The following is a 25,901-nucleotide window of genomic DNA, read 5'->3' as shown; positions in this document are numbered from 1 at the left end:
TGCTATGGGCCTGCAGAATCAGGTGTTCCAATCACTTCCATGGCCACAGGTGTATAAAATCAAGCACCTAGGCATGCAGACTGTTTTTACAAACATTTGTGAAAGAATGGGTCGCTCTCAGGAGCTCAGTGAACTGTGATAGGATGCCACCTGTGCAACAAGTCCTGTCGTGAAATTTTCTTGCTCCTAAATATTGCACAGTCAACTGTCAGCTGTATTATAAGAACGTGGAAGCGTTTGGGAACAACAGCAACCCAGCCACGAAGTGGTAGGCCACGTAAACTGACGGAGCGGGGTCAGCGGATGCTGAGGCGCATAGTGCGAAGAGGTCGGCAACTTTCTGCAGAGTCAATCGCTACAGACTTCCAAACTTCATGTGGCCTTCAGATTAGCTCAAGAACAGTGCGCAGAGAGCTTCATGGAATGGGGTTCCATGGCCGAGCAGCTGCATCCAAGCCATACATCACCAAGTGCAATGCAAAGCGTCGGATGCAGTGGTGTAAAGCACGCCGCCACTGGACTCTAGAGCAGTGGAGACTCGTTCTCTGGAGTGACGAATCGCGCTTCTCCATCTGGCAATCTGATGGACGAGTCTGGGTTTGGCGGTTGCCAGGAGAACAGTACCTGTCTGACTGCATTGTGCCAAGTGTAAAGTTTGGTGGAGGGGGGATTATGGTGTGGGGTTGTTTTTCAGGAGCTGGGCTTGGCCCCTTAGTTCCAGTGAAAGGAATTCTGAATGCTTCAGCATACCAAGACATTTTGGACAATTCCATGCTCCTAACTTTGTGGGAACAGTTTGGAGCTGGCCCCTTCCTCTTCCAACATGACTGTGCACCAGTGCACAAAGCAAGGTCCATAAAGACATGGATGACAGAGTCTGGTGTGGATGAACTTGACTGGGCTGCACAGAGTCCTGACCTCAACCCGACAGAACACCTTTGGGATGAATTAGAGCAGAGACTGAGAGCCAGGCCTTCTTGTCCAACATCAGTGTGTGATCTCACAAATGCGCTTCTGGAAGAATGATCAAAAAATTCCCATAAACACACTCCTAAACCTTGTGGACAACCTTCCCAGAAGAGTTGAAGCTGTTATAGCTGCAAAGGGTGGACCAATGTCATATTGAAACCTATGGATTAGGAATGTGATGTCACTTAAGTTTATATGCGAGTCAAGGCAGGTAAGCAAATACTTTTGGCAATATAGTGTGTATATATTTTTTATTGATTTTAAAATAACAAGTTAAATGAATTTTTAGTTTTTTAGTAAACTTATAAACCCCCTGCATTTCCTTTACAAACACCAGTTTGGGAAACCTCGACCCAATGTAATAACAACAAATGGAATATATATTCTTAATTTCTTGTATTTTTATGTCAATATGGTGCAGTATTACCCTATTTAAATTAATGTGTTAAACACGTTAGTCAAAAAGTAATCCAAAAGTAGTCAGATTACATTACCTAAAATGTGTAATGTAATGGATTACATTACTAACTACAATTTTGGTGTAATTTGGAATCAGTAACAGATTACAATTTGTCAGTAATCTACCAAGCTCTGGGTATAACTAAGTGAAAAAAGTATCTTATTCTCACAAAAGCTGCATTTCTTTGATGAGAAGCACAGTACAAAAAAGTGAAATACTTTTATAATTTAAAATAGCTCTTTTCCTTTTAAATATATTTTAAAATGTAATTTATTCCTGTGATGCAAAGCTGAATTTTCAGCATCATTACACCAGTCTTCAGTGTCTCACGATCCTTCAGAAATCAGAAATTACTACCATTTAAAGTTTTGGAGTATGTTAAAAAAAAAAAAAAAAAAAAAAAAGCCTTGAAATAAAATAAACAATATATTTTTTTCAACAGTATTATTAGTCACTGTTATTATTAGCGGATGACATGAACTTCACAAACTTCCCGACATATTAGCGTCCATCCACCCACCCACTCATTTGTTTCCTGTTACAATCACAACCCAAAAAGAGGAGGAAACATGATTATGAATGAAAACAATACATTTATCTTTTGGATTTGTCTGTGAGTAAATAGGTGTGAAACAAACTTTAAGACACCTCATGATCATGATGCATTTATCATCAGAAGGAATGTGCTGATTTATGCGGTTCACGTCATTTCACATGAAACATTACTCATCTCTTTCCCCATCAATGTTGGTACATCAAAATAAAAATGCAACCGTTTACATAAGGAATTCTTTTATCCATATTGACTTGATTTTGAGGGAAATAAACCAACAACCTTCTTCCAACCCAAAACTTCAACCGCTACTTCACACTTATAACTAGAAGAGTTCAAGCTAGATTTTTCCAGACTAAACCGGCTGCTTTCAAGAAAATCTGACCCAATGTCCTATCAGGATGGTTGATTCACACCTACTCTCTTGATTATAAATAGCAGCCCAGATTTCACAGTTTGCATTAGAGTACAGTGGACACGTCGCCTGAAAACTACATTCGTCTTCTAATTCATCCATGGCTCTTCAGCTCGTTGGTTATATTCTGTCCATTATCGGATTGTGTGGCCTTATCATAGGCACGTTTACCAATGAATGGAAAACCCTTGGTCACGAAAATGACAAGAGTGTGATTCTGGACAAATACAGCGGACTGTGGATGGAGTGCTCGGTTGATGGTTCGCTTCACATGCGCTGCACGAGTTACAGTTCTCTTCTTCATCAAACTTGTGAGTATCTGTCTAGTCGATTATAGATCCGTCTGTCGACTTCTGTTTGTAATCGCTGCTGTGTGTTCCTGCAGCTGAAATCCGGGTTAGCCGCGCAGTCATGATCATCAGCATCGTGGTTTTGAGCGTCGCCGCGCTGGTGGCCATTTCTGGTCTAAGGTGTACAAGATGTTTCGAAGAGAACGAGAAGGCGAAGGATAGAGCTGCCTTCTTAGGGGGAATCCTTTCTGTGTGTGGTGGTGAGTTCAACACAAAGTTATTAAATTACCAGTTATTTCTCAAATAAACTGGAGCCAGAATCTGGAGTTAAAAGCAACAAATATATCATTTCTTTGTAAACCGTTTACAGTGATGATTAGAACTTTTTAATTTAAAACAGCTATTTTTTGTAACATTATACATGTCTTTACTGATTTTTTTGATCATGTAAATGCATCTTTGCTGAATAGAAATACTATATATTTTACATGTACCGTACAAAAATATTTTTTGAAAAAATTATAGCTTTTATTTAGCACAGATGCATTATATTAGTCAAAAATGACAGTAAAGACATTTATGATGTTACAGAAGGTTTTATTTGGAGTAAAAATACTACACAATTTTACAAATGCACCACTGTTCACTTTTTTTGTTTTAATTTTGAATTATTTAATACTTTTGTCCAGAAAGGACACATTACATTGATCAAAAATAATGAAGACATTGAAGACATGAAGACATTTATAATGTTACAAAAGACTTTTATTACACATTTTATATATATATATATATATATATATATATATATATATAAACTTTCTGTTTTTCAAAGACAAATAAAAATATATGTTTTACAAATACACTACCATTTCCATTTATTTGTAAAAAATTAATACTTCTGTCCAGCAAATTGATCAAAAGTAACAGTGAAGACTATTATAATGTAAAAAGTGACAGTTAAGGCATTTGTAATATTACAGAGATATTTATTTCAAATAAATACATTTTTTCAAAGATAAATAAAAATGTTACATATTTTACATATGCATTACTGTTCTTTTTTTTTTTTAATTTCAAAGAAATTAATACTTTTCTCCAGCAAGGACACAGTAAATTGATCAGAAATGACAGTAAAGACATTTAAAATGTTACAAAAGATTTTTATTTCAAATAAATATATATTTTTTTAACCTTCTGTTTGTCAAAGACAAATAAAAATGCTATTTATTTTACATAAACATTACTGTAATTTTTTTAAAATAAAAATAAAAAAAACTGTTCTCCAGCAAAGACACATTAAATTGATCAAAAGTAACAGTGAAGACATTTACAATGTTACAAAAGATTTTTATTTATTTTTAAGTTTCTATCTTTCAAAGACGAATGAATATATTATGTCTTACATATAAGACATAATAATTAATACTTTTTTGCAGCAAGAACACATTAAATTGATAAAAAATGCCTGGAAAGACATTTGTAATGTTTTATATTAAAAAAATAATAATTTATAAATACTTTTTTTTTAAACTTTCTGTTTTTCCAGGATGAATAAAAATAATTTATATACTACATATTTTACATATACATTACAATTATTTATTATTATTGTAAAGAAATGAATACTTTTGTCCAGCAAGGACACATTGAATTGATCAAAAGTAATAATTAAGGCATTTATAATATTACAAAAGTTACAGAGATATTTATTTCAATTTCTTTTAACTTTCTACTTTTCAAACATAAATAAAAATATAAAATATTTTACATATATGCTACCGTTCTTTTTTTTTTTAAAGAAATTAATATTTTTGTCCAGCAAAGGATATACTAAATTGATCAAAAGTAACAGTAAAGATATATAATGTTACAAAAGATTTTTATTTCACATAAATAAGTTTCTATCATTCTACCATTTTTTTTTTTTTTTTTTTTTTTTTGTCATTATCATTTGTGTTTAGTGTTACATCCAGTATTGTTAACGTTTGTGTTCTCTTTTGTTTTGTTTTATGTTATGTTGTGATTGTGATACATTGTATTTTGGGACCCCCTCGAAAATGAGATGATACATCTCAAGGGGTTAATCCTAATAATAATAAACAAAGACAAATAAAAATATATATTTTACATGTATATATTACCATAAATGTATTTTTTTTTATTTAAAATAATTATAATAATAAAACCTTTTGTCCAGCAAGGACACATTAAATTAATCAAAACTAACAGTGAAGACATTTAAAATGTTACAAAAGATATTTCACATAAATAATTTTGTGTCATAAATATTTCACATAAATGAAAAACTGTCTGTTTTTCAAAAAAAAAAGTTACAACTGCTTCTAATCGTTACTACAGTTCAGCCTTATAAATATGTGCATTCTTCTTTCTACAACCAGGTCTGCTTGCTTTGGGCATAACCAGCTGGTTTATATATGGAATTGTTGATGATTTCTTTCAGAATGACACAGAGCCTGAGAGGTAGGTGTTGTTCTGTTTCATATTGTTTCTAATATTCATTATAGCATCATGCCTTTAGGAATCTATAATGTTGACATTGAATACTGACTATCTGTGCTGGATCCTTGTAGGTATGTCCCCGGCAAATCTCTGATTTGTGCATTTGTTGCATCTATGTTTTGTTTGTTCGGCGGCATTCTCTTATGCGCCGGCAGCGTGACGCATCTACAATCCAAGAAAATCCTCAGAAAGCATTCGGTTTCCAATCATCCTGGGAAAGAATATGTTTAATCACCCTGAGACCATCTGAACACCTAACATTAACTTTATATTATCCTTATTTTTACTAACATCCATGTGCTGGTATGATTGAACAGCTTCTGATGCATGTTTAGATGTTTGGGACGGGTCCAACATTGAACTGTGACTTCTGAGTCAGTTTAGCTGCTAGAAAACCAGAAGACTGGGATTGCTTAACTGACAGTTCAGCACTGATCACAGAGAAAGATTATGTCATATCCCAGTAATAGATTTACAGTAAATGTGGGGATATTTTTACTATTTTAAGATATTCTAAGATGTGATGTACTGTAAAATATATGTGACCCTGGACCACAAAAGCAGTCTTAAGTCGCTGGGGTATATTTGTAGCAATAGCCAAAAATACATTGTATGGGTCAAAATTATTGATTTTTCTTTTATGCCAAAAAACATTAGGATATTAAGTAAAGAGCATGTTCCATGAAGATATTTTGTAAAATTCCTACTGTAAATATATCAAAACTTGGTCCTTGGTCACATATGTCAATGAAAAATTAAGACAGGCTTCATTATTTCATGTTTGTTTTAAATCACTTCAGTATTTCATGTATTAGTATTATTATTTACAAAGGCTTGCTATCACCATATGCACTTGGTTGTTAACTCTTTGTAACCACTGAAATGATTTTCTTCATGCTATACCTATTACCTCTTACCTTACAATATCCAGCTTCACATTTGTTACGAAATAGATACAAAAACTATGAATGTCATATAGTCACGCAAAAATAATGTCACCGCATATATTTTGTTTTATATTTACATGAGTTAGGCCTATATGGCGCTGTTCTCGTGACTGATTCTAACTGTGCAAATAAACAAATACAATAAACTGTATTTTTGAACGTTCACCAGTAGCAGACTACTTTCATGTCTCTCTCATCACTCCGTGATGCTTTCTTGTTGGTTTTAGGCCAACCGCCGGTTTGAATGTCTGATTGGCGCCATCTTGTGACTCAAATAGTTGCTACGATTATAATCATAGCATCTTAAAGAGTTAGTGCGCCGCCCAGTAATTGAAATTCTGTCATTAATTACTCACCCTCTTGTCGTTCCAAACTCGTAAGACTTTTATTCATCTTCACAACACAAATTAAGATATTTTTTTTATGAAATCCAGCACGGCACGCATGCATCATGATATTCTTGTGAACATACCGCTAAAAAAAAACAGCTAAAACCAGCCTAGGCTGGTTGGCTGGTTTTAGCTGGTCATCCAGGCTGGTTTTAGAGGGGTTTTGGCCACTTCCTTGGCCAGGCTAGGAGACCAGCTGGAACAACCAGCTAAAACCAGCCTGAACAGCCTAGCCAGGCTGGGAGACCAGCTAAAACCAGTTACTTCCATATTAAACCAGCTAAGACCAGCCAAACAGCTTAGACTGGTTTTAGCAGTTTTTTTTTTTTTTTTTTTTTTTTTTCCACAGAGGTGTTTCGAAGACTGACACACAATGGAAATTGTTAAACAAAAAGTATTTTCTTAACTTCATAGAATTAAGGTTGAGCCACTGATGTCAAATGGACTATTTTAACTATGTTCTATACAGTTCTGGGCCTTGAACATGGTAGTTGCTGTCTGTCTAGGTCAGCAAGCTCTCGGATTTCATCAAAAATGTCTTCATTTGTGTTCCGAAGATAACGGGTTTGGAATGACATGAAGGTAATTAATGACTTAATGATTTTTAGGTAAACTAACCCTTTAATATTCATTGTAATATATGTTGAGAATAAAACTATGTCTGTTGAAGCAAAAAAAAAAAAAAAAAAAAAATGACAAGAAAGAACGATGGTAAGTTGGAAACGGTAAGCTCTTTTATTATTATTATTATTATTTTTTCCTTTTCACAAATTACAAATGGTGTGCAGAAAATGATGTCAATACAGTATATCACTTAACTACCAAGAAGTATGGCTGTGACAGCCCTACTACACAGTAAAATTAAAGGTTGTCGCTAGGCTGCAGTCAGGCTTGAGGCACGAATTTCTTCAGTCGTTTTGCGCGTTCAAAACTTCATTTCAAATGGAAACCGGAAACCCAATGCCTATAGGTGAACTCAAATCTGTTTTTACCAGTTCTTCAGGGTCTTCACGCCTCAGAATCTGTCAACAATCCACACTAAACAGACTTCACTGGAGATGAGAGGCCAGGCTTCCTTGGTTTGTTTGTGCTCGTAAGGTAAAAAAAAAAAACAAAAACAAAACATGGTTACGTCATAGTGGTGGCATTGTAGTGAAAACGTCTTTATTTGGCGGCTAGTCTGCTTGGCGGCTAAAATTGTTACTTAGCCCACACAGTGCTTAAAATAAATTTTAACTTGAAACATCCTTCTTAAACAAGTTAATTGCCTAGTCTGTATATTGTGATATGCATGTAGCTTATTAGTTTGTATTTGTTGATTTTGATTATTTATTTTCTGTGCTGCAGTGGACTATTTTTCTTAGCGGAAGCTTAGCACCTGACTGTTATAGTTATTTACTCATTTAAAAATGTTTTAGTTAAACAATAGCATCGGGCTGATGTAGTGGTTGATACAAACTTATATTGAACATTACACTTTCAGAAGAGCTGCAGTTTCTATCCTCTAGAGGGAGACGTTGAAGCGGCGACTGGAGGTCTTCACTTTCGAGGGCTTTGTGTGGGTCTCACTAGAAAGTTCTGTCTGTGAATAATATATTGTCTGCAATAGAGATAATTATATTAATTAATAGGTATTTTAAAACTATTTGTTTAAGTTATAACTTGAAAACTAATATGTCGCTGTTAAATAAATAAAGAGTCAGGCGGCTGGGGGTCGTCATGTTAAACAATTGTTATTTCCTTCTTGTGTGGGCTGTAGGGGAGGAGTCAGCACAGAATGGGTGGGAGGGACGGGGGTCATTGCTGAAATGTCCCCAGTCATTCATTATGAGTGACAACGAAACTGCCTTGACGCTTAGAACGGTAGTTAATCCGTCACTTTCATTAGCTTGTTTCTTAACATCCCACACTAGACACACCGGGACTGTGTTTATTCATCACTCTCAGAGCGCATTATTTTGCGCACCACTACGCAGAAGATGGATGTGAACTCCAAAATCTACGGCTTTTTGACATGTATCCTCCAGACACTTTTACTGTCATCAGCCACTCTACAACCCTTCGACCTGCTTTATCATAACGGAGTTGAGGCTTTTTATAAAGGAGACTATGGCAATGTAGTGCGGTACATGGAAAGCGCGCTTAAGAGTTTCTCTGAAGTGCGACAGACCAGAATCAGATGCAGGCTGAAATGTGGCGACCAGCATCGCTTTGACAACTTTCTGACTGATAAGATTTTTGAAGTGATCCTCTATAGGGGACATTGTTTAAATCAATGCATTGAGGGGAAAATTGGAGCCCAGTCCATGCATAAAGTTAGTGAGGATGTAATTCAAGATTTCAACAGAAGAATTCCCTACAACTACCTGCAGCTTGCCTACAGAAAAGTGAGTACTTGTTTTATAGTCGTGACAGAGCAAAGTTCCGTTTAAAAGTGCAGTGAGGTACCTACATAAGCAGTATTTTGAGCGTCATATGAGCAATTTTAACATTTGAATGTAACATGAGCATCATTATGTCTGTTCGTACGTTCGAATTTAACGTTGTGCGTTCGAACGAAACATGTTGAATGAAACATCAAATCGAACGTTTGAATCAAGCATTTTCCTGAACTTGTGTTAGTTTTATTATGGTAAATCTGTGTTAAAACATTCACATCGTGCGTTTCATTTATGTTTGAATCAAATATTTCTGCGTATACTGTTATGTGTGTTCGAACGTTTAAATCAAACCCTTTTGGTCATAAACGCAAGTTGTCTATGTAGGCAGCTCACAAACCTTTAACATACAACCTTAGTGTTCTATCAGTCACCCTTGTAAATAAACTGGAATTGAAATGTATTTTGTGCTACGAAATGCTAGTTGCGCAATCCTGCGCTACTGTAGCCTTACGGGGATGGGATGGGAGGGAGGAAGACTCTAGAAGTTTGTCTGCAAGTCTGATAACTTGCAATGATTCGTTTCATGATTCATTTTAGTCCTCTAATTTTTCGTTACGAGTGGCTCACAGTTGAAAGTAGATGATAGAGAACTGCGAGAGAGGCCAAACACAGTTTGAAATATAAAACTAAAAATTCCGTAAGTGAAGTTATAAATCTGTGGTAATGTTATTTTAGCCACTTTCACAAACCCATAAATCCAGGATGTTATACAAAACCACATAAAGATTCTGAAAGTATGGAACCCGTTTCAGCCACTGATATATATAAAAAAAGTTATAGCGACTTTTTATCTCATAATTCTGACTTTCTCAGGTTTGCGTGATGCGAACTCACGATTCTGAATGCTTTTTTTAAATCAGAATTGTGAGATATAGACTCGCAATTGTGAGTTATAAAGTCAGAATTTTGAGATTTAAACTTGCTATTGTGAGAAATTAAGTCAGAACTGTGAGATATAGACAATTCTTACTGTTTTTCTAATTGTAAGAAAAAAAGAGCGAAAAACAACTCTACCTCTTTTTCTCACAAATGCGAGTTTATATCTCACAATACAGACTTTTTCTTGCAGATGAGAGTTTGTATCTCGCAATTCAGACTTTTTTTTTCAGAATTGAGAGATGTAAAAGTCACAGTTCTTACTGTTTTTCTCAGAATTGCTTAATATAAACTCACAATTGTGAGAAATACAGCCAGAATTCAGATTTTTTCCTCTAAATTGTGAGTTTATATCTTGCAGGTTTATATCTTGCAATTCTGACTTTATTTCTCACAATTCAGGGTTTTTTTTCGCAAATTCGAGTTTGTGTGTCGCAGTTTGGACTTTTTTCTCAGAATTGCAAGATATAAACTCACAATTGCGAGATATAAGGTCAGAAGTGCGAGTGAAAAACTCGCAAATGCGAGTTTGTATCATGTAATTCAGATTTTTTTCTCGCAAATGCCAGTTTTTATCTTGCAATTCAGATTTTTTTCTCGCAAATGCAAGTTTTTATCTTGCAGTTCAGATTTTTTTTCTCGCAAATGCGAGTTTGTATCATGTAATTCAGATTTTTTTCTCGCAAATGCGAGTTTGTGTCATGCAATTCAGATTTTTTTCTCGCAAATGCCAGTTTTTATCTTGCAATTCAGATTTTTTTCTCGCAAATGCAAGTTTTTATCTTGCAATTCAGATTTTTTTTCTCGCAAATGCGAGTTTGTATCATGTAATTCAGATTTTTTTCTCGCAAATGCGAGTTTGTGTCATGCAATTCAGATTTTTTTCTCGCAAATGCGAGTTTTTATCTTGCAATTCTGACTTTATTTCTCGCAAATGCGACTTTGTATCTTGCAATTCTGACTTTTTTCTCAGAATTGCTTGATATAAACTCACAATTACGAGAAATAAAGTCAGAAATGCGAGTGAAAAACTCACAATTCTGACTTTTTCCTTGCAAACGCGAGTTTGTATCTCGCAATTCTGACTTTTTCTCTAAATTGCGACTTTGCAATGCTGACCTTATTTCTCACAATTCAGACTTTTTTTCCTCAGAATTGTGAGATATAAACTCGCAAGTGCCAGATAAAAAGTTGCTATTACTTTTTAAAAAAGTTTTTATTCAGTAACAGAAACAGACTTCCATATGAAAGCTTCTTTAACCAATGAAGAAAATATTTTTTACTACAATATTTGTAGTGGTATTTACATAGTATTTCATTTTTCCATGTAATATTTTTTGTCTTTCTGTCAGTTTTTGTGGAAACTATCATTAACAGTACATTTTCTGAGGTAGTTGAAAATTTGTACGTTTTTCAGAAGTTTTCAGGATCATGTTGTAAAACCAAAGCTTTTAAGTATTAAAGGAATAGTTCACCCTAAAATGAAAATTTGCTGAAAATGTACTCACCCTCAGGCCATCCAAAATGTAGATGAGTTTGTTTTTCATCAGAGCAAATTTGAAGAAATTTAGCGTTAAATCACTTGCTCACCAATGGATCCTCTGCAGTGAATGGGTGCCGTCAGAATGAGAGTCCAAACAGCTGATAAAAACATCAAAATAATCCACACCACTCCATCCATCGCTTCAATTGTGAAGTGAAAAGCTGCATATTTGTAAGAGCATTTTAACTTTAAACCTTTGCTTCTTATACATTGATCTGTGCATATTTCTCTCCTGATTCAGGCTAGTAGACTTTTTCACTGGTAATCTTAATGATAGATTTTCTTGCAAACACACATCTTTTTGCTTCATAAGACAATAACTGATGGACTGGAGTTGTGTGAATTACTTGTGGACTCTCATTCTGACGGCACCCATTCACTGCAAAGGGTCCGTTGGTGAGCAAGTGCAGTAATGATAAATTTCTTCAAATCTGTTCCAATGAAAAAACAAACTCATCAACATATTTGATGGCTTGATGGTGAGTAAATTTCTAGCTAATTTACATTTTTGCATGAAAATTTATTGACTCTCAACAGGCAGAATCAGCTCACACAAAAAAAGAAAGACAAACGGCCCTTACAGACGACTCTTCTGGAGTGTGTTTTGTATGTTGTAACAGTCTTAAAAATCCTAAAATGATTGAGATATTCAAAACAGTGCTTGGACGGCAGTCCAGACAGATGGGAACAGAGTGTGACATTCTGAGAGCTGCGGTCTGTACGAGCCAAATCAGACTTGTGCCTTTGCCCAGGGACAAAAAGTGATTAATAGAGAGAAAAGCAGTAGTTTATACTTCGGCACAGATCTGCCGATGACCAGGGCGAGAGATCAGACACATTCCTGTCAGCGCTCCTGCTCGGTGAATGTCACAAAGAGATGTCTATGTGTGAACATATGGGGTGATATTTGTGAAAACATATAACATTCCACCGCTCTTTGATCTTTTAACCACACGGCTCTCTTTCCCATCATATTCCTGGCATAATGAGGCTTTTTTCGGCCCCGACTAAACGGGCCACAGGCGCCAACTGTTGCTTCATTGACAAGTCTGTGTGTTTGTGTTCCTGGGTCAATCAGCATTTATCTAGGCAAATATTTTGTTTTCCTCTTAAAGTGTGTTTGCTGTTCTGAAAGGAAAGGCAGCAGCTTGTTTTAGGTAATGAAAGGGTGAGTTTTGTGCCAGTCGTCGTGCCCCCTGTTGCTCTGTCATTGGTTAGTTCCTTTCACATCAGAAGGACCAATCAGAGACAGATCAAAGCTCAGCAGAAATGCCTGTTCTCGCATTGTAGACAGATTTGTCATGTGTAAAGCGATTGGGGGTTTATTTTAATTGTGAACTGGGACACGCTGCAGGGAAATTGTTTTCTGCACCGTGTTTCATTGCACACTGAAGCTGCTGAATCATATTTTACGAGTTATGAATGCAAGTTTGCAGTCTGAATTGAATTTGGTGTGATAAAATCAACATTTTTTTGTTGAATTGTGCTCACGGACTCAGATGAAAACAATAGCATAAGATGTGTAGTTCAAATTGCGAGCACAAACTCTGAGTCAACTTATTTTTGTTCAGTATGATAAAAAAAAAAAAAAACAGAAAATGAATCCATCTGGTGAATCTTTCACTGAATTAATCAAATGAACTGTTTTTTTTTTTGGGTGATTTTAGTGTCGATACACTTTATTATTTTATCTAACAAATGATATTTTATGATTAAAATAAATGATACGTTTTTTGTTATTCAAGCCATCATAATATTATTGTTATATATTATATGCCATTGTATTGGTACAAAGTTTTAAGTTATAATAATTTAAAATTAAAATTAAAATATTTGCCGTCATATTGCTACAAAGTTATAAACTATTATAATTTAAAATTATAAATAATTATAAAATTATAAATAATTATTTAAAATGAAAATAATTAAAATAATTCTAAATAATTTTAATACATGTTTTAAATTACAATAATTTACATATTAAATAAAAGTAAAAGATTTTATGCCATCATATTGCTAGTTTTAATTTAGAATTTAAAAGTAAAATTACTTTAAAAAATTAAAATGATTCAAATAAATTAAAATAAAGTTTTAAAAAGTTATAATTGTAATTTAAAATGCAAACAATTTATAATTTAAAATTAAAAATATTTTGACATCATATTGCTCTTTTAAAATGAAATAATTTATAATTTAAAATAAAAATATAATTTAAAACTATTATTATTAAGTTTTAAATGATAGTAATTTAAAATTAAAATAAAATAAAAATATGTTATGCCGTCATATTGCTATGCAAAGTTTTAAAGTATAATTTAAAATTAAAATAATTAGAATATAAAATAAAATAAAATTAAAATAATTAAAATCAGAATTCAGAATTTAAAACTAATATGATTTATAGTTAATTGACATAAACTATATTTTTATGCCATCATATTGCTACAAAGTTTTCAATTATTATTATTATTATTATTATATTGCTACATTTTTTAATTTTAGTAATTTAAAATTTAAATAATTTAGAATAATTTAAAATAAAAATAAAAGATTATAAAAGTTTTATATTCTAATAATTTGAAATTAAAACAATTAAAATAATTTAGAATTTAAAACTATTATTATTTATAATTAATTAAAATAAACTATTTTATTATACATATACATTTATGCCATAATATTGCTACAAAGTATTAAATTATTATTATTATTATTTTTATTATTATTATTTTATTTATTATTATTATATGCCATTATATTACAACAAAGTTTTAAATTTGAGTAATTTAAAATTAAAATAAAATGAAAATATTTTATGCCATCGTACTGCTACCGTTTTAAATTATAATTTAAAATAAAAATGAAAAAATAAAAATAAGAATTTAAAATCAAAATAAGAATAAAATGAAAATTAAATGAAAAGAATTCAAATAATTTTTGAATAATTCAAAATTAAAATATTTTTAAATTTTAAAATTAAAATAAAATTACAATTATTAAAATTATTTCGAATTTAAAACTCTAAGTTTAAAATTCCAATAATTTAAAGCTAAAATAATTTAGAATTTAATATTAAAATAAAATTAAAATAATTAAAATACTACAGAATTTAAAACTATTATTTATTGTTAATTAGTTTATTATTATTATTAATAGTATTAGTGTTAGTATTGTTATATTATGCAGTCATATTGCTAATAAGTTCAACATGGTAATTCTATAAATTAATATTCTTATTAAATCTTTATAATTAGCTATACCTAACTGTTAAATGTGGAAAAAGAAAAAACTATGCATTTATTACTATCAGTAGATCTGATAAATTTGTAATTAAAGGGATAGTGTCTTTTTAAATCAATTCTCAAGTCTCTAAAATAATATCTTCATACTCAAAAGTTTAGTTTCCCAACTGTGACCTCAATGTGGCTGCTATTGTCTTTCATTCTTTTCAGATGCTCAGAAATCCAAACTCATATCTATTGTAATGCAACCACTGCAAGAACAGATAAAATCATCATGGAAAAACCCTGTGAATTGCAGTCTGCCAGCATTGTATTACATTCTTTCTGCCAATCCTTTTTTCTTCATTCGGCACAATTTAATATAAAGTGATTGAGAATAACCATAACCCCACCATATAAGCTTAAACGCTTGCACACTAAGCAAACGCTGCACCTGCATTGCTTGAAGAGAGTGTGTGTGAGTGTTTCGGGTTTCCCCAGCCGCTCTGCGGGGTTCGGTTCGTGCCCATCAACACGCTCAGCCAGACAGCATGGCACTTTCTCTGCCAAACATCTTCTGCATGACCAACTCTAAGCGGATAACAACGCAGCAGGAATGTGTGGGCACGCTGCCTTATTTCGTTGCACAATAAAAGCGGCCCAGCCTGGGATTACGACGAAGAAAACACGACCACCGGATTGCGTGCGCTTCCAAAAGACTGCAAGATCGAGCTACTTCATCAAGCAGCTACGTGGCTCACGGGGGGCTTTGTTTTCCAGATCACAAGCCAGAACTTTGTGCTGGACAGAGAGTGGAGATGCACAACAGATATTATGGTGATACACAATACAAGTCAGTTCTTGTTTAATCTTGATTTACAACACATATTTCACTTTCAGTTCTTTATCGGTGGATCTACTTTGATTTAGGCCCTCGTAAAACTCTGTCAGATATAATGCGACTCCATAAAGCTGGGTTGCTTTGGTTTTAGGAATCCTGCGGGGTCATAGGAAAGACCTAGAGCTGTTGGGCAAACCCGATGAATGAAAAGACTCCTGGGAGAATTTTGGCAAAGCCTTAGAAAGAGTGGAAAACGGGATGCGGCAGCCAAGCAAACATCTGTTTGCTCTGACAAATGTCTGTCTGCAGTCTGGAACAGCGTTCCTCTATCATCTCGGCTTCTCTCGCTTATTTTGAATGAAATTATGGCCTATAGAGTTTATGAAGAACGGTGTTTAGTATTACAAATGTTTATCGAAAATTTAAAGACAGCTGGTTTACGGAGAGCAAAATTGTTATGGTGTGGTAAAAGGTCGTCCTGAAACGCAAGAGGCCCCAAATGTTATGTTTGTACTCTTTACTGTAAACGGCCTGCTTAGAGAAGTGACAGGAAATCCATCAAAACAATAGCTCGGCGTGTGGCGCACATGTGTCAGTGAAGAGGAAATGGTTTCTATTTTGGTCATATGAGATCATGTCCAGTTTTAACCCTCTTAACCTTTCATGAAGTACTTGGCGGATAGAGTGAATTAAAGGAATAGTTCACTCAAAAATTAAAATTCAGTTCTCGCTGTGGTAAACTGCGTTTTCAGATAATGTAATAAAATTACTATTAAAGAGATAGTTCACCCAAAAATTAAAATTACCCCATGATATACTCACCCTCAAGGTATTCTAGGTGTGTATGACTTTCTTCTTTCAGATGAATACAATTGGAGTTATACTGAACAATGTCCTGGCTCTTCCATACTTTATAATGGCAGTGAATGGGTGTTGAGACTTTGAAGTCTAATAAAGTGCATCCACCCATCATAAAAAGTACTCCACATGGCTTGAGAGGTTAACAAAGGCCTTCTGAAGTGAATCGATGCATTTGTGTACGAAAAATATCTATATTTAAAACTTTATGAACTGTAATCTGTAGCTTTCGCTAACTGTTGTACGCATGTTGGTGAGAAACTGGCCATTCTAGCAGATGTGGATGTACAGTGGAAAGAGCAAAACATAACACCAGTCACAAATTAGAATTGCAAAATGACGATTTGTAAATAAAAATGTTGGACGATTTCGATACAAGTCAAAAGGAGAAAACTTGGTTCTCACGAGACTGGCATATTCTCAACCAGGGCTTACGCTACGTCTACGTCCTACGTCATCCGCTGGAACGCCACTTTCTCGTGAACATACGTACGACAGTTAGCGAAGCTAGAGATTATGGTTTATAAAGTTTAAAATATGGATATTTTTGCATTTAATTCACTTCAGAAGGTCTTTATTAACTCCACAGAGTCATTGGAGCATTTTTATGATAGATGGATACACTTTCTTGGGCTTCAAAATCTCAACAGCCATTCACTGGCATTATAAAGATTGGATGAGCCAGGATATTTTTTTAATATAACTCTGATTGTATTTGTCTGAAAAAAAAAAAAGTCATATACACCTAGGATGGCTTGAGGGTGAGTAAATCATAGGGTCATTTTTATTTTTGGGTGAACTGACCCACTTAAGTCCTACTTAAGTGGGTCAAGAAAGTCTGAAGAAGAAACTACAATACAGTTACTACAAAGCAGTTAAATGTCTAAAAAACACTGCATTCATTTTGCACTGAAGTATGTTCTTTTGAAGTAGGTCATGTTCATAACAAGTACTCTCTTTTTTGTAATAAAAAGAATTCTAATAATAATTGTACTACTTTTTCACAAGCGAAGATTAAAAAAAAGACTGAAAAAAGTATCATTAAAGCAGTCTGTATTACAGATAATTTACTCACTCCCTTGTCATCCAAGATGTGCATGTCTTTCTTTCTTTAGTCGTAAAGAAAGTATGTTTTTTGAGGGAAACATTTCAGGAATTTTCTCCATATAGTGGACTACTATGGTGCCTCTGAGTTTAAATTTCCAAAATGTAGTTTAAATGCAGCTTCAAAGAGCTATAAACAGTCCCAGCCAAGGAAGAAGGGTCTTATCTAGCAAAACGATTGGTTATTTTCTAAAAAAAAAAAAAAAAACAACGTATATTTTATATACTTTTTAACCTCAAATGCTCGTCTTGTCTAGCTCTGTGATGCACGTGTGTACTCTGTGCACTCCGGTTCAATACAGGGTATGTCGAAAAGAATTTGCAGAGCTCATCAAGTAATCCAGCACTACCGACGGAAATGGTTGAGCGCACACGGAAAAACACAATATTCTCTATTCAATTTAACCAATTTAAAATATCGAGGCAGCTTTCAGACGTCAGTTTTTTTAATAGTTATTTTGATGTGGTTTCCATGGCGTTATTTTATTGTAATGCGGGAGCGCGTAAAAATGTGCACGCACAGGTGGGTTCTCTTAACTTTCAATAAAAAAAGACGTGTTTTCTTTTGCTTGCATGTGCGCACTCAGAAACATAAATTGGCGTATATGACAATGGATGTAAGCAGTATTTACATAGCATAACAGTAGATCTCACACGTGTCCTGCATTGTCCCTAAATCACATCTATGTCCCGCAACAGATCTATTGCCAGGTGGTCACCCTAACTTACAAGTCCACTATGGAGAAAATTCCTGAAGTGTTTTCCTCAAAAAACATAATTTCTTGATGACTGAAGAATTGACGTGCCAAGAATATGCAAATGATCTTAGGTCTATTTCTCATACAAAGCAGCTGACTTATGCAGACATTTTTTCATGTTCTTTAGATGCTTTTTTGTCCATTTTGAAGTTTTTGATAGCCTTAAAAAAAGAGCAGTGTGAACATTTTGCAAAACATCTCCTTTTGCGTTCCACAACAGGAATTGTTTTAAACCCATAGAAACCCATTATAACAGGCCTTATCTCCACTAAAGATGGCGAGTGAAGCTTGCATTATTTATGTGTCGTTTTATTACAAGCAATAATTCATCATATGGGCCTACGATATCTCTACCTGATCTCATGACAAAAACATACCTTTGGGAACTTTACCGCAAGATGCGAAATACGTACCAAAAACTTTACCGCAAGATGCGAAATACGTACCAGTAAGGGTGAGAGATCGAAAAACAAGCTAAAACGGCATGCTTACGATTGCGTTTTTACGTCACATTTGCTTTTGTTCATACAATCGGGTAGGTTTAGGTGTAGTGCAGATGGTACGTTATTTTAAAACATCACGGAGCATTAGAGTTATAGCGCCACTCAACGGACATTTCAAGTCCGAACTGTGGTAACACGTACAAAACCAATGTCAAATAAAAGTATGTTAATCTGTTCTGGCGAAAAAAACAAACACTCTTTTAGCACCAACCAGTGGACATTTCACATCGAAAATCTCACGAAACATACATGGTAGTACGTATTTCATGTCTTGCAAAAAAAGTTTACTTATCTCATGTCCACAACAATGAAAAAAGCATAATCTACTAACTTGTGTAGCAACTTGTTTTTCTCAAGATGTTTATTTATTCATCTCTTTCATCTCTTCATCTGCAGCATTTCTTCATAGCCTCTTTTAATAAATGGCAAGCATGGGTTGGCTTTATTTTCCAGGACCCTGCAATGACCTGGAACAAACTTCACTACATGCCTGCATCTGTTTGTAATACGACACCTCTGCAGTAAATCTCTGCACACATTGGTGTCAACAAGTACCTGAGCGGCATGCTAGTGTGCTGTCATGCGGGGATGTAGATCACTGTTGGATGAAAAAACAATCAGTCATGTTGTTGTTGTTTTTTTTTTTGGACATGAACATAATCCTGTTCATTTGGCAGATGATGAGATCTTTTCATGGACACTATGTTATTTGCTTATGCAGTAATTCACTGGAAACATTTTGTTTGACATTCTTCTGTTGGTTTAAATGAACATAACCAGCAGACCTTCCTCTGTTCTTTTTTACTGCTTAATTTAAAGACAGTTGCTCAGTATGAACTCAAGACGGCCCAATGGGGAGGCCTGATTTCAGTCTCAACTCTTCAGACCTCTACTGAAGGTCATTTGTATGGCGAGTGGGGTAAAGTACACTGCTCCATTGTTGGCAAATGGTTACACTAGAGAGATTATTGGCCTTCTAATCACTTTGCCCTCCACTTTCACTCTCTCATGTATTTAGTCTTCAGGGATTTGCCTAAAAGCTGAGGAGATCTCAGGTTCGCTACATAAATAAACCACACTAGTCTCTCCAGTGTTGGAACGTGTTGGAATACTTTCCTGGAAAGTTGGACGAGTGAGTGCTACACCACTGAGTGATGTTTCATTGTTTCTGCATTTCATATTAGTGGTGCGTGTTAAGAAAAGCGTAACTTTCCGCTTACTAGAGAAAAAAAAAAACAAAGGAAATTATGTCATAGAGAGGACCCCTGCAGACCTTCATGACTGAATGTGAAGGTCAGTTAGTCTCTTAAAGAGATAGTTCACCCAAAAATGACAATTCTGTCATTAATTCAAACATGTAAGATCTTCGTTCCTCTTCAGAATACAAACTAAGATATTTCTGATGAAATCCGAGAGCTTTCTGACCCTGCATAGGCAGCAAAGATCCTACATTCAAGGTCCAGAAGGTACCAAGAACATCGACAATATAGTCCATGTGACATCAGTGGTTCAGCCGTCCACTTCCAGAACAACAATTCACAAATAATTTACTCAAAGCGAATGCGCAAATACTAAGAAAGTGCAAGTAAGTCAAACGCCGTTTACGAACAAAAAGGAACAACGTCGGACGATTCTGAAGTTGTAGGAGAAAATAAGATGGAGTTTTTCGCCATACTCTACCTTTTTGAGCCGGAGTACACAGACGATGAACTTAGATGTGATTCGTAGTAGTGATGGGAAGTTCGAAACATTTTACCGACTCGGACCTTTGAGTCTCATTCAGCAAAATGAATGAATCTTTTTTCAAGTCATTTCGTTCATTTTAGCAAAATACAATTAAAATGTTACGTTACTTCCCTAACACATCTACTGTTTACACAAACGTTGATCACACTACACACAAGACAAAACTATAATGCTATAAGAAACAGAAAAGATTCATTCATTGTTTACCTGGGTCTTTGGTCTATGATTAGCTCACCTCACTTCTTATCTGACAAGTTTTCAGGTTTAAGTCGTTCGTTCATCACGTGACAGCCCCATAAGATGAACGAACGACTCAAAAAAACCCGAAGACTCGAAACAGGTGAACTAATTCCAGTACAGAACCTAATAGGATTTTGCGCATGCGTGACTGAACAAATCACTCCCCGAGACGACTCATTCTTCCCGAGTCACATTAAAGATTCGCTCAAAAATGAACGACCCATCACTAATTCGTAGCATGGTGAACGCGCATCCCAGAGCCTGTGCTACACAAGCTTTTGTGCTTAAAAAGTATACAAATTTTTATTTTTATTTTTTGAAAAAAATGACAGATTGTTTCGGCTGGGATCATTTAGAGCCCTTTGAAGCTGCATTTAAACTACATTTTGGAAATTCAAAATCGGGGCACCAATGAAGTCCATTATATGAAGAAAAATCCTGAAATTCTTTCCTCAAAGACCATAATTTCTTTACGACTGAAGACAGAAAGACATGAACATCTTGGATGGAGGAAGAGGGTGAGTAAATCATTTGTAAATTGTTGTTCTGGAAGTGGACTTCTCTTTTAATGTTGTGCAAAAAAACTAAAATATCAACCTTTATAACTGGCACCATATTGGAGAGTACCACGACTTATGCACGGTTTTTCTTACTGTCGTAGACAAATATTGTTTTATAGACCCCTTTTTGGTTGTCTTTGTATAGTGTAAGCATCGTGAGACATGTGCAAAGTACATGTGAAAATCATTGGGGGTTTGGTGTCTTTTAACAAATGAAAGTACACAGTCCTACTCTTGTGGTAGACCAACTTTAAACACAGACAGTGTGTAGTCTCAGCATGTCTGCTGAGATGATGATGTCGGCTAATAGTTGGGATGATGTGAAAACTCACAGGATGTGACTCATGTGCATAATTGTTTGAAGCCACATTCTGGCCTGCTGGTTCGGTAGTCGAAGAAACAGGCCTTCCATTCACAGAACCCTCTGACGTCGACCACAAAACTGTGGAAACTGAAGTAAGTGTGATTCATGAACCGTGGAAGCTCGGGTCCTGTCCCATGTTACGTTATTAACTGCCCTAAAGACTTAAATCCTCATGTAATTTGCTTTTCCATTTGCTTTTAATATGGAAAAGTCCAAGTGGTATTTACATATTCTTGTGCGTTTATTTTCTTGTACGTTCTTGCCATGGGCGTACTCAACATCACTTTAATCATTGCTTTCCTCAGCTCTGACATGAAGGTGTTTCCCAACTGAGATTTCCAATAATTTCCACCAATAGCTTGGAGTTCAGACCTTTCGACCACAATTAATCTGTTTTTTGCAACTTTTGCAATCATCAAATTCTACACATGTTGGATTTTGAAATCACTTGTTCAAGCTTGAATTGTGTGCAATAAACCAATTGAAAGTTGTTGTTTTTTTACTTAATTTTTGTGTGGTCTTCAATGTTAAATCTTCATACAGAGAAACTACATAGGGTTTTTTTTTGTTGTTGTTGTTTTTTGGCAAGACACAGTATTGAGTTGCAGGTTAAACCTGCAACTTTTTCTCCATCAAAGCATATTTTATCTGTGCTGTCATAGCAGTAGAAACCTCAGGCACTTCATCAAAACATCAACACAATGATCACCGCGCTACAGACCGCTGAACATTAGTTGTGTAAGTACATTACTGTAAACACAATCTTTGCTTGTTTGGACAAATGCAGGGACTAGTCGAAATGTGCAGCTGGTGTCGAACTTGTTTTGAACCTGAAACATTTCTTTAAAAATTAATTATTTACTCACTTCTCTAAGTAATTTGTTTTCATTTAAGTATCTGTCATTAAATACTCACCCTCATGTTGTTTCAAACCCTTAAGACCTTCATCATCTACAGAACACAAATTAAGATATTTTTGATGAAAGAGAGCTTTCTGACTTTAGACAGCAATGCAACTGAAATGTTCAAGGCCCAGAAAGGTAGTAAGGACACTGAAATAGTCAATGTGACCTCAGTGGTTGAACCTTAATTTTTGTGCAAATTGTGCGCAAAGAAAACAAAATAACGACTTTATTCAACAATTTCTTCTTGTGGCTTCATAACATTAGTTGAATCACTGATGTCACATGGACTCTTGGATTTCATTAAAAATATCTTACTTTGTGTTCCGAAGATAAACGAAGGTCTTACATGTTTGGAACGACATGAGGGTGAGTAATTAAAGATAGAATTTTCATTTTTGTTTGAACTGTCCCTTTAAGAAAGAATAATGAGTTCATCTTTAATTTCAAAGAAAATGCTGTGCCATATTCTGGATTCTAATGGCTACGATGATTGATAAGACCCATGCTAAGCATGGTGCAAAATTTGAAGCAGAAAGCATTGCTTTTAAGGCTGTTTTTGATTTGCAAACACTCATTTTATTATAATATTAAGCTGGGTAAATTTAAATCATATTGGTCTTTGTGGTTTCAGTGTCATTATCACGGGCAATACATTGCGACATGTGTCTGAGACAACTGCAGCTGTTTGTAATGCGAAGAAGGCGTTTATTTTGGGTCAAAACCATCTGGAACAGTCTTCTACAATCATAACTGGCATTTAAAGTTGTGTATGGATTTGGCTTGATATCCGTGAATATTTGGTCCATCCCTTTCTGATCCTTCCAAAGATAACCTTACAAACAGTTACTAAGCCAACGGTGATACAAATAAAGGTCTTAATGAGTAGCTGGGAGCTCTGCATGGTGGCTCTGGGGATATCTTCACGAAGAAGGAATTTTTATAGGCGGCATTGATTAAATTTGCTTCTTTCTGTGGGCATTTAGAGCAGATGGCTGGCTGATAGTTGTCGAGGAATAGAGAAACACATATGAAGGGGGCCAGCAATGTTCGGAGACCCTGCTGGGGGGTTCATGGGTTACATGTGCCTTAAGTGTGTCTGTTGATTGAGTTAGTTGGCATGTGGCATTGATTAAAGAGCTGGAGTGTGCGTATGAAGTTGCCAGTTTGAGATCACTTTGGTTTATGGAGTTTAGGAAGTCTCATCAACCTTCATTCTCTTGAAGGATTAGTCCACTCCTCAGTTAAAATTCTTGATCATTTACTCACGCCTATGTCATCCAAGACATGCATGTCTTTCTTTCTTCAGTTGAAAAGAAATGAAAGATTTTGAGGAAAACATTTCAGGATTTTTCTCCATATAGTGGACTTTAATGGGGATCAACGTGTTGAAGGTTCAAATTGCAGTTTCAGTGCGGCTTCAAAGGGCTCTACACGATCCCAGCCGAGGAATACAGGTCTTATCTGGTGAAACGATTAATCGTTTTCTAAAAAAAAAAAAAAAAAAAAATACTTCTCCAACTTCAAAATTGTCCGGCATTGTTGTTTTACCTTTTTTTTTGTAAAGGGCGTTTGACTTTCTTTGCATGTTCACCTACATCACATGTGACCTTTCCAACACTACGTGATGCATAAGTTCAAACTAGTGCAAGATAAGCCATTGTTGTTAAAAAGTACAACATTTTTATTTTTTTTGAAAATGACCGATCATTTTGCTAGATAAGATCCCTAATTCCTCAGCTGGCATTGCGTAGAGCCCTTTGAAGCCCTGCTTTGAGGTCCTGTAAGCTCAAACAACCCACAGCAAAAACACCTGAAGGTATTTGTATCTCATTTACTGGCATGGTTGTAAGCATGGTCTGGATGCTTTGTCATGGGAAACCTCATAGTTAACATGATCTACCTTCATCCCAGAATGCTGCTGGAAAGGTATTATAAACGTCTTTGTGATCTCATTGATACTGCAGGCAGTATTTCCTTTCAAAAACCATTTCTGCGAATTTCTAAACTTTGTAGCAGGGTTACACATCACACTGAGTGCTTATTCTCACACCATGTTGGCACAAAATAAGTGCTGGAATCTGTTATTTCATGTCTTGGGAGTGTTTTTAATCATTGTACTGTCAGTTGGGAACACACACCAGAATCTAGGAGTCCTTTACATTGAGTTCACCAAGGCTCTCACGGCCTCAACCTTCTGGTGTCTCGATGAGATTTGACATGTTGAAGAAAGCCCTAATACCCTCCTGCAAAGCACTGCAGATTACGAACAGGCTAGTTTCTTTGCCAGTGACTATATTTCTACACAATATTCCAAATATTATGAATCTTTATTTGAGCAAAACAGACCAATTTTTAAATTATGCACTCAAAATTACATCCAGCGTAGCTCTCGAATATCATTTTAATTAGTTTAATGATTGATTGTCATTGACGTCAAACATGGCACGAAGCATTTATGATGTGCCAAGTGTTAATATGCCCAAATGAGATTTGAGAGCTACAGGGAAGAGGTCATTTTTTGGTCCCTTTCTCTCTGAGCTTTTCGTTGAAGTCTCACCCAAGAACTGTGAGGGAAGAACATGGAAATTTGCTTCGAAAACAATTACTGCTGCCCCTGGGCTTCGCACAGAAGCCAGGTATTATGTCAGTCTGTAACTACAGCTTACCGTTCAGAGTGCCAGCGAAAGTCGAAGCATTTAAACTCAAGCATTCAGCTGTCACCTGCATGGTAATTAAGCACGCCCTGCTGCAGCTGCCCTAGTGGGAACATCAGCCATTACCTCACTCATGTTTCTCCTGCATGTTTCCCAAGCTTTTACACTGGGTCCTATCTAGTTTCCTCTCTATTCCAAAACCGTAGGCCAATGATTTAATTCCTATAGCTTATGCAGGTGTCCTTTTAGCCATTCGAATGGTAGTTAAGTTTGACCTTTTGTCAGCATGGAACATTGCAATCTTAATTACACCAGAGAGTTCCATGAAAGGTTACAGGAATCCTTCCTTTCCATGATATGCCATGTACAAAGGGGCTTTCACACTGGAGGAACCTTTTCATAGTTCCTAGAACTATTTGCGAAAGTACCTGCGTTTTGGCATGTTCGCACTGCAGGAACTAGCAAAGAATTTGGTTTTAGGAACTCTGATTGGGGGAATTATATTAGCTCCTAATTTAGACTAGGGTCTAAATAGTTCTATAGAAACTACTAGTTACTTAAGTGTCACTTTAGAGCTCCTGCTGCCAGTGCTGCAAATGCAACCAGGAAAATGACAGAGGGAGAAATTGGTTCTCTAGGAACCACCATGCTGGCTAGTTCTTAGAACTACGCGGTGCGAAAGCCCCTGTCAACTTTCTGACTGGGATTTGATGGTATCTAGATCTTTTGGTAGATGTGTGG

The 25,901-nt window shown here is 35.3% G+C and overlaps 1 protein-coding gene across 1 annotated transcript; it reads left to right on the top strand.

Annotated features, from left to right (window-relative positions):
- Positions 1-2,105: 2,105 nt before the first annotated feature.
- Positions 2,106-6,308, top strand: LOC127153619 (claudin-1). Its single transcript, XM_051094810.1, has 4 exons — positions 2,106-2,708; positions 2,783-2,947; positions 5,090-5,171; positions 5,282-6,308. Exons 1-4 carry the CDS (start codon positions 2,498-2,500, stop codon positions 5,439-5,441), a joined length of 618 nt encoding a protein of 205 aa, XP_050950767.1. The 5' UTR covers positions 2,106-2,497; the 3' UTR covers positions 5,442-6,308.
- The last annotated feature ends 19,593 nt before the right edge of the window (positions 6,309-25,901 follow it).

The sequence above is a fragment of the Labeo rohita genome, chromosome 22 (genome assembly GCF_022985175.1).
Source record: "Labeo rohita strain BAU-BD-2019 chromosome 22, IGBB_LRoh.1.0, whole genome shotgun sequence".
In the NCBI taxonomy this organism is placed as follows: Eukaryota; Metazoa; Chordata; class Actinopteri; order Cypriniformes; family Cyprinidae; genus Labeo; species Labeo rohita.
Note: the sequence above shows the minus strand (reverse complement) of the source record. Positions and strands in the feature narration are given on the sequence as shown.

Bases quoted from the DNA above. Each gene is read 5' to 3' on its own strand.
- LOC127153619 (XM_051094810.1), top strand. From the start codon at position 2,498: ATGGCTCTTCAGCTCGTTGGTTATATTCTGTCCATTATCGGATTGTGT. The intron at 2,709-2,782 runs GTGAGTATCTGT...GTGTTCCTGCAG, and splicing joins TTCTCTTCTTCATCAAACTT to CTGAAATCCGGGTTAGCCGC. The intron at 5,172-5,281 runs GTAGGTGTTGTT...GGATCCTTGTAG, and splicing joins AATGACACAGAGCCTGAGAG to GTATGTCCCCGGCAAATCTC.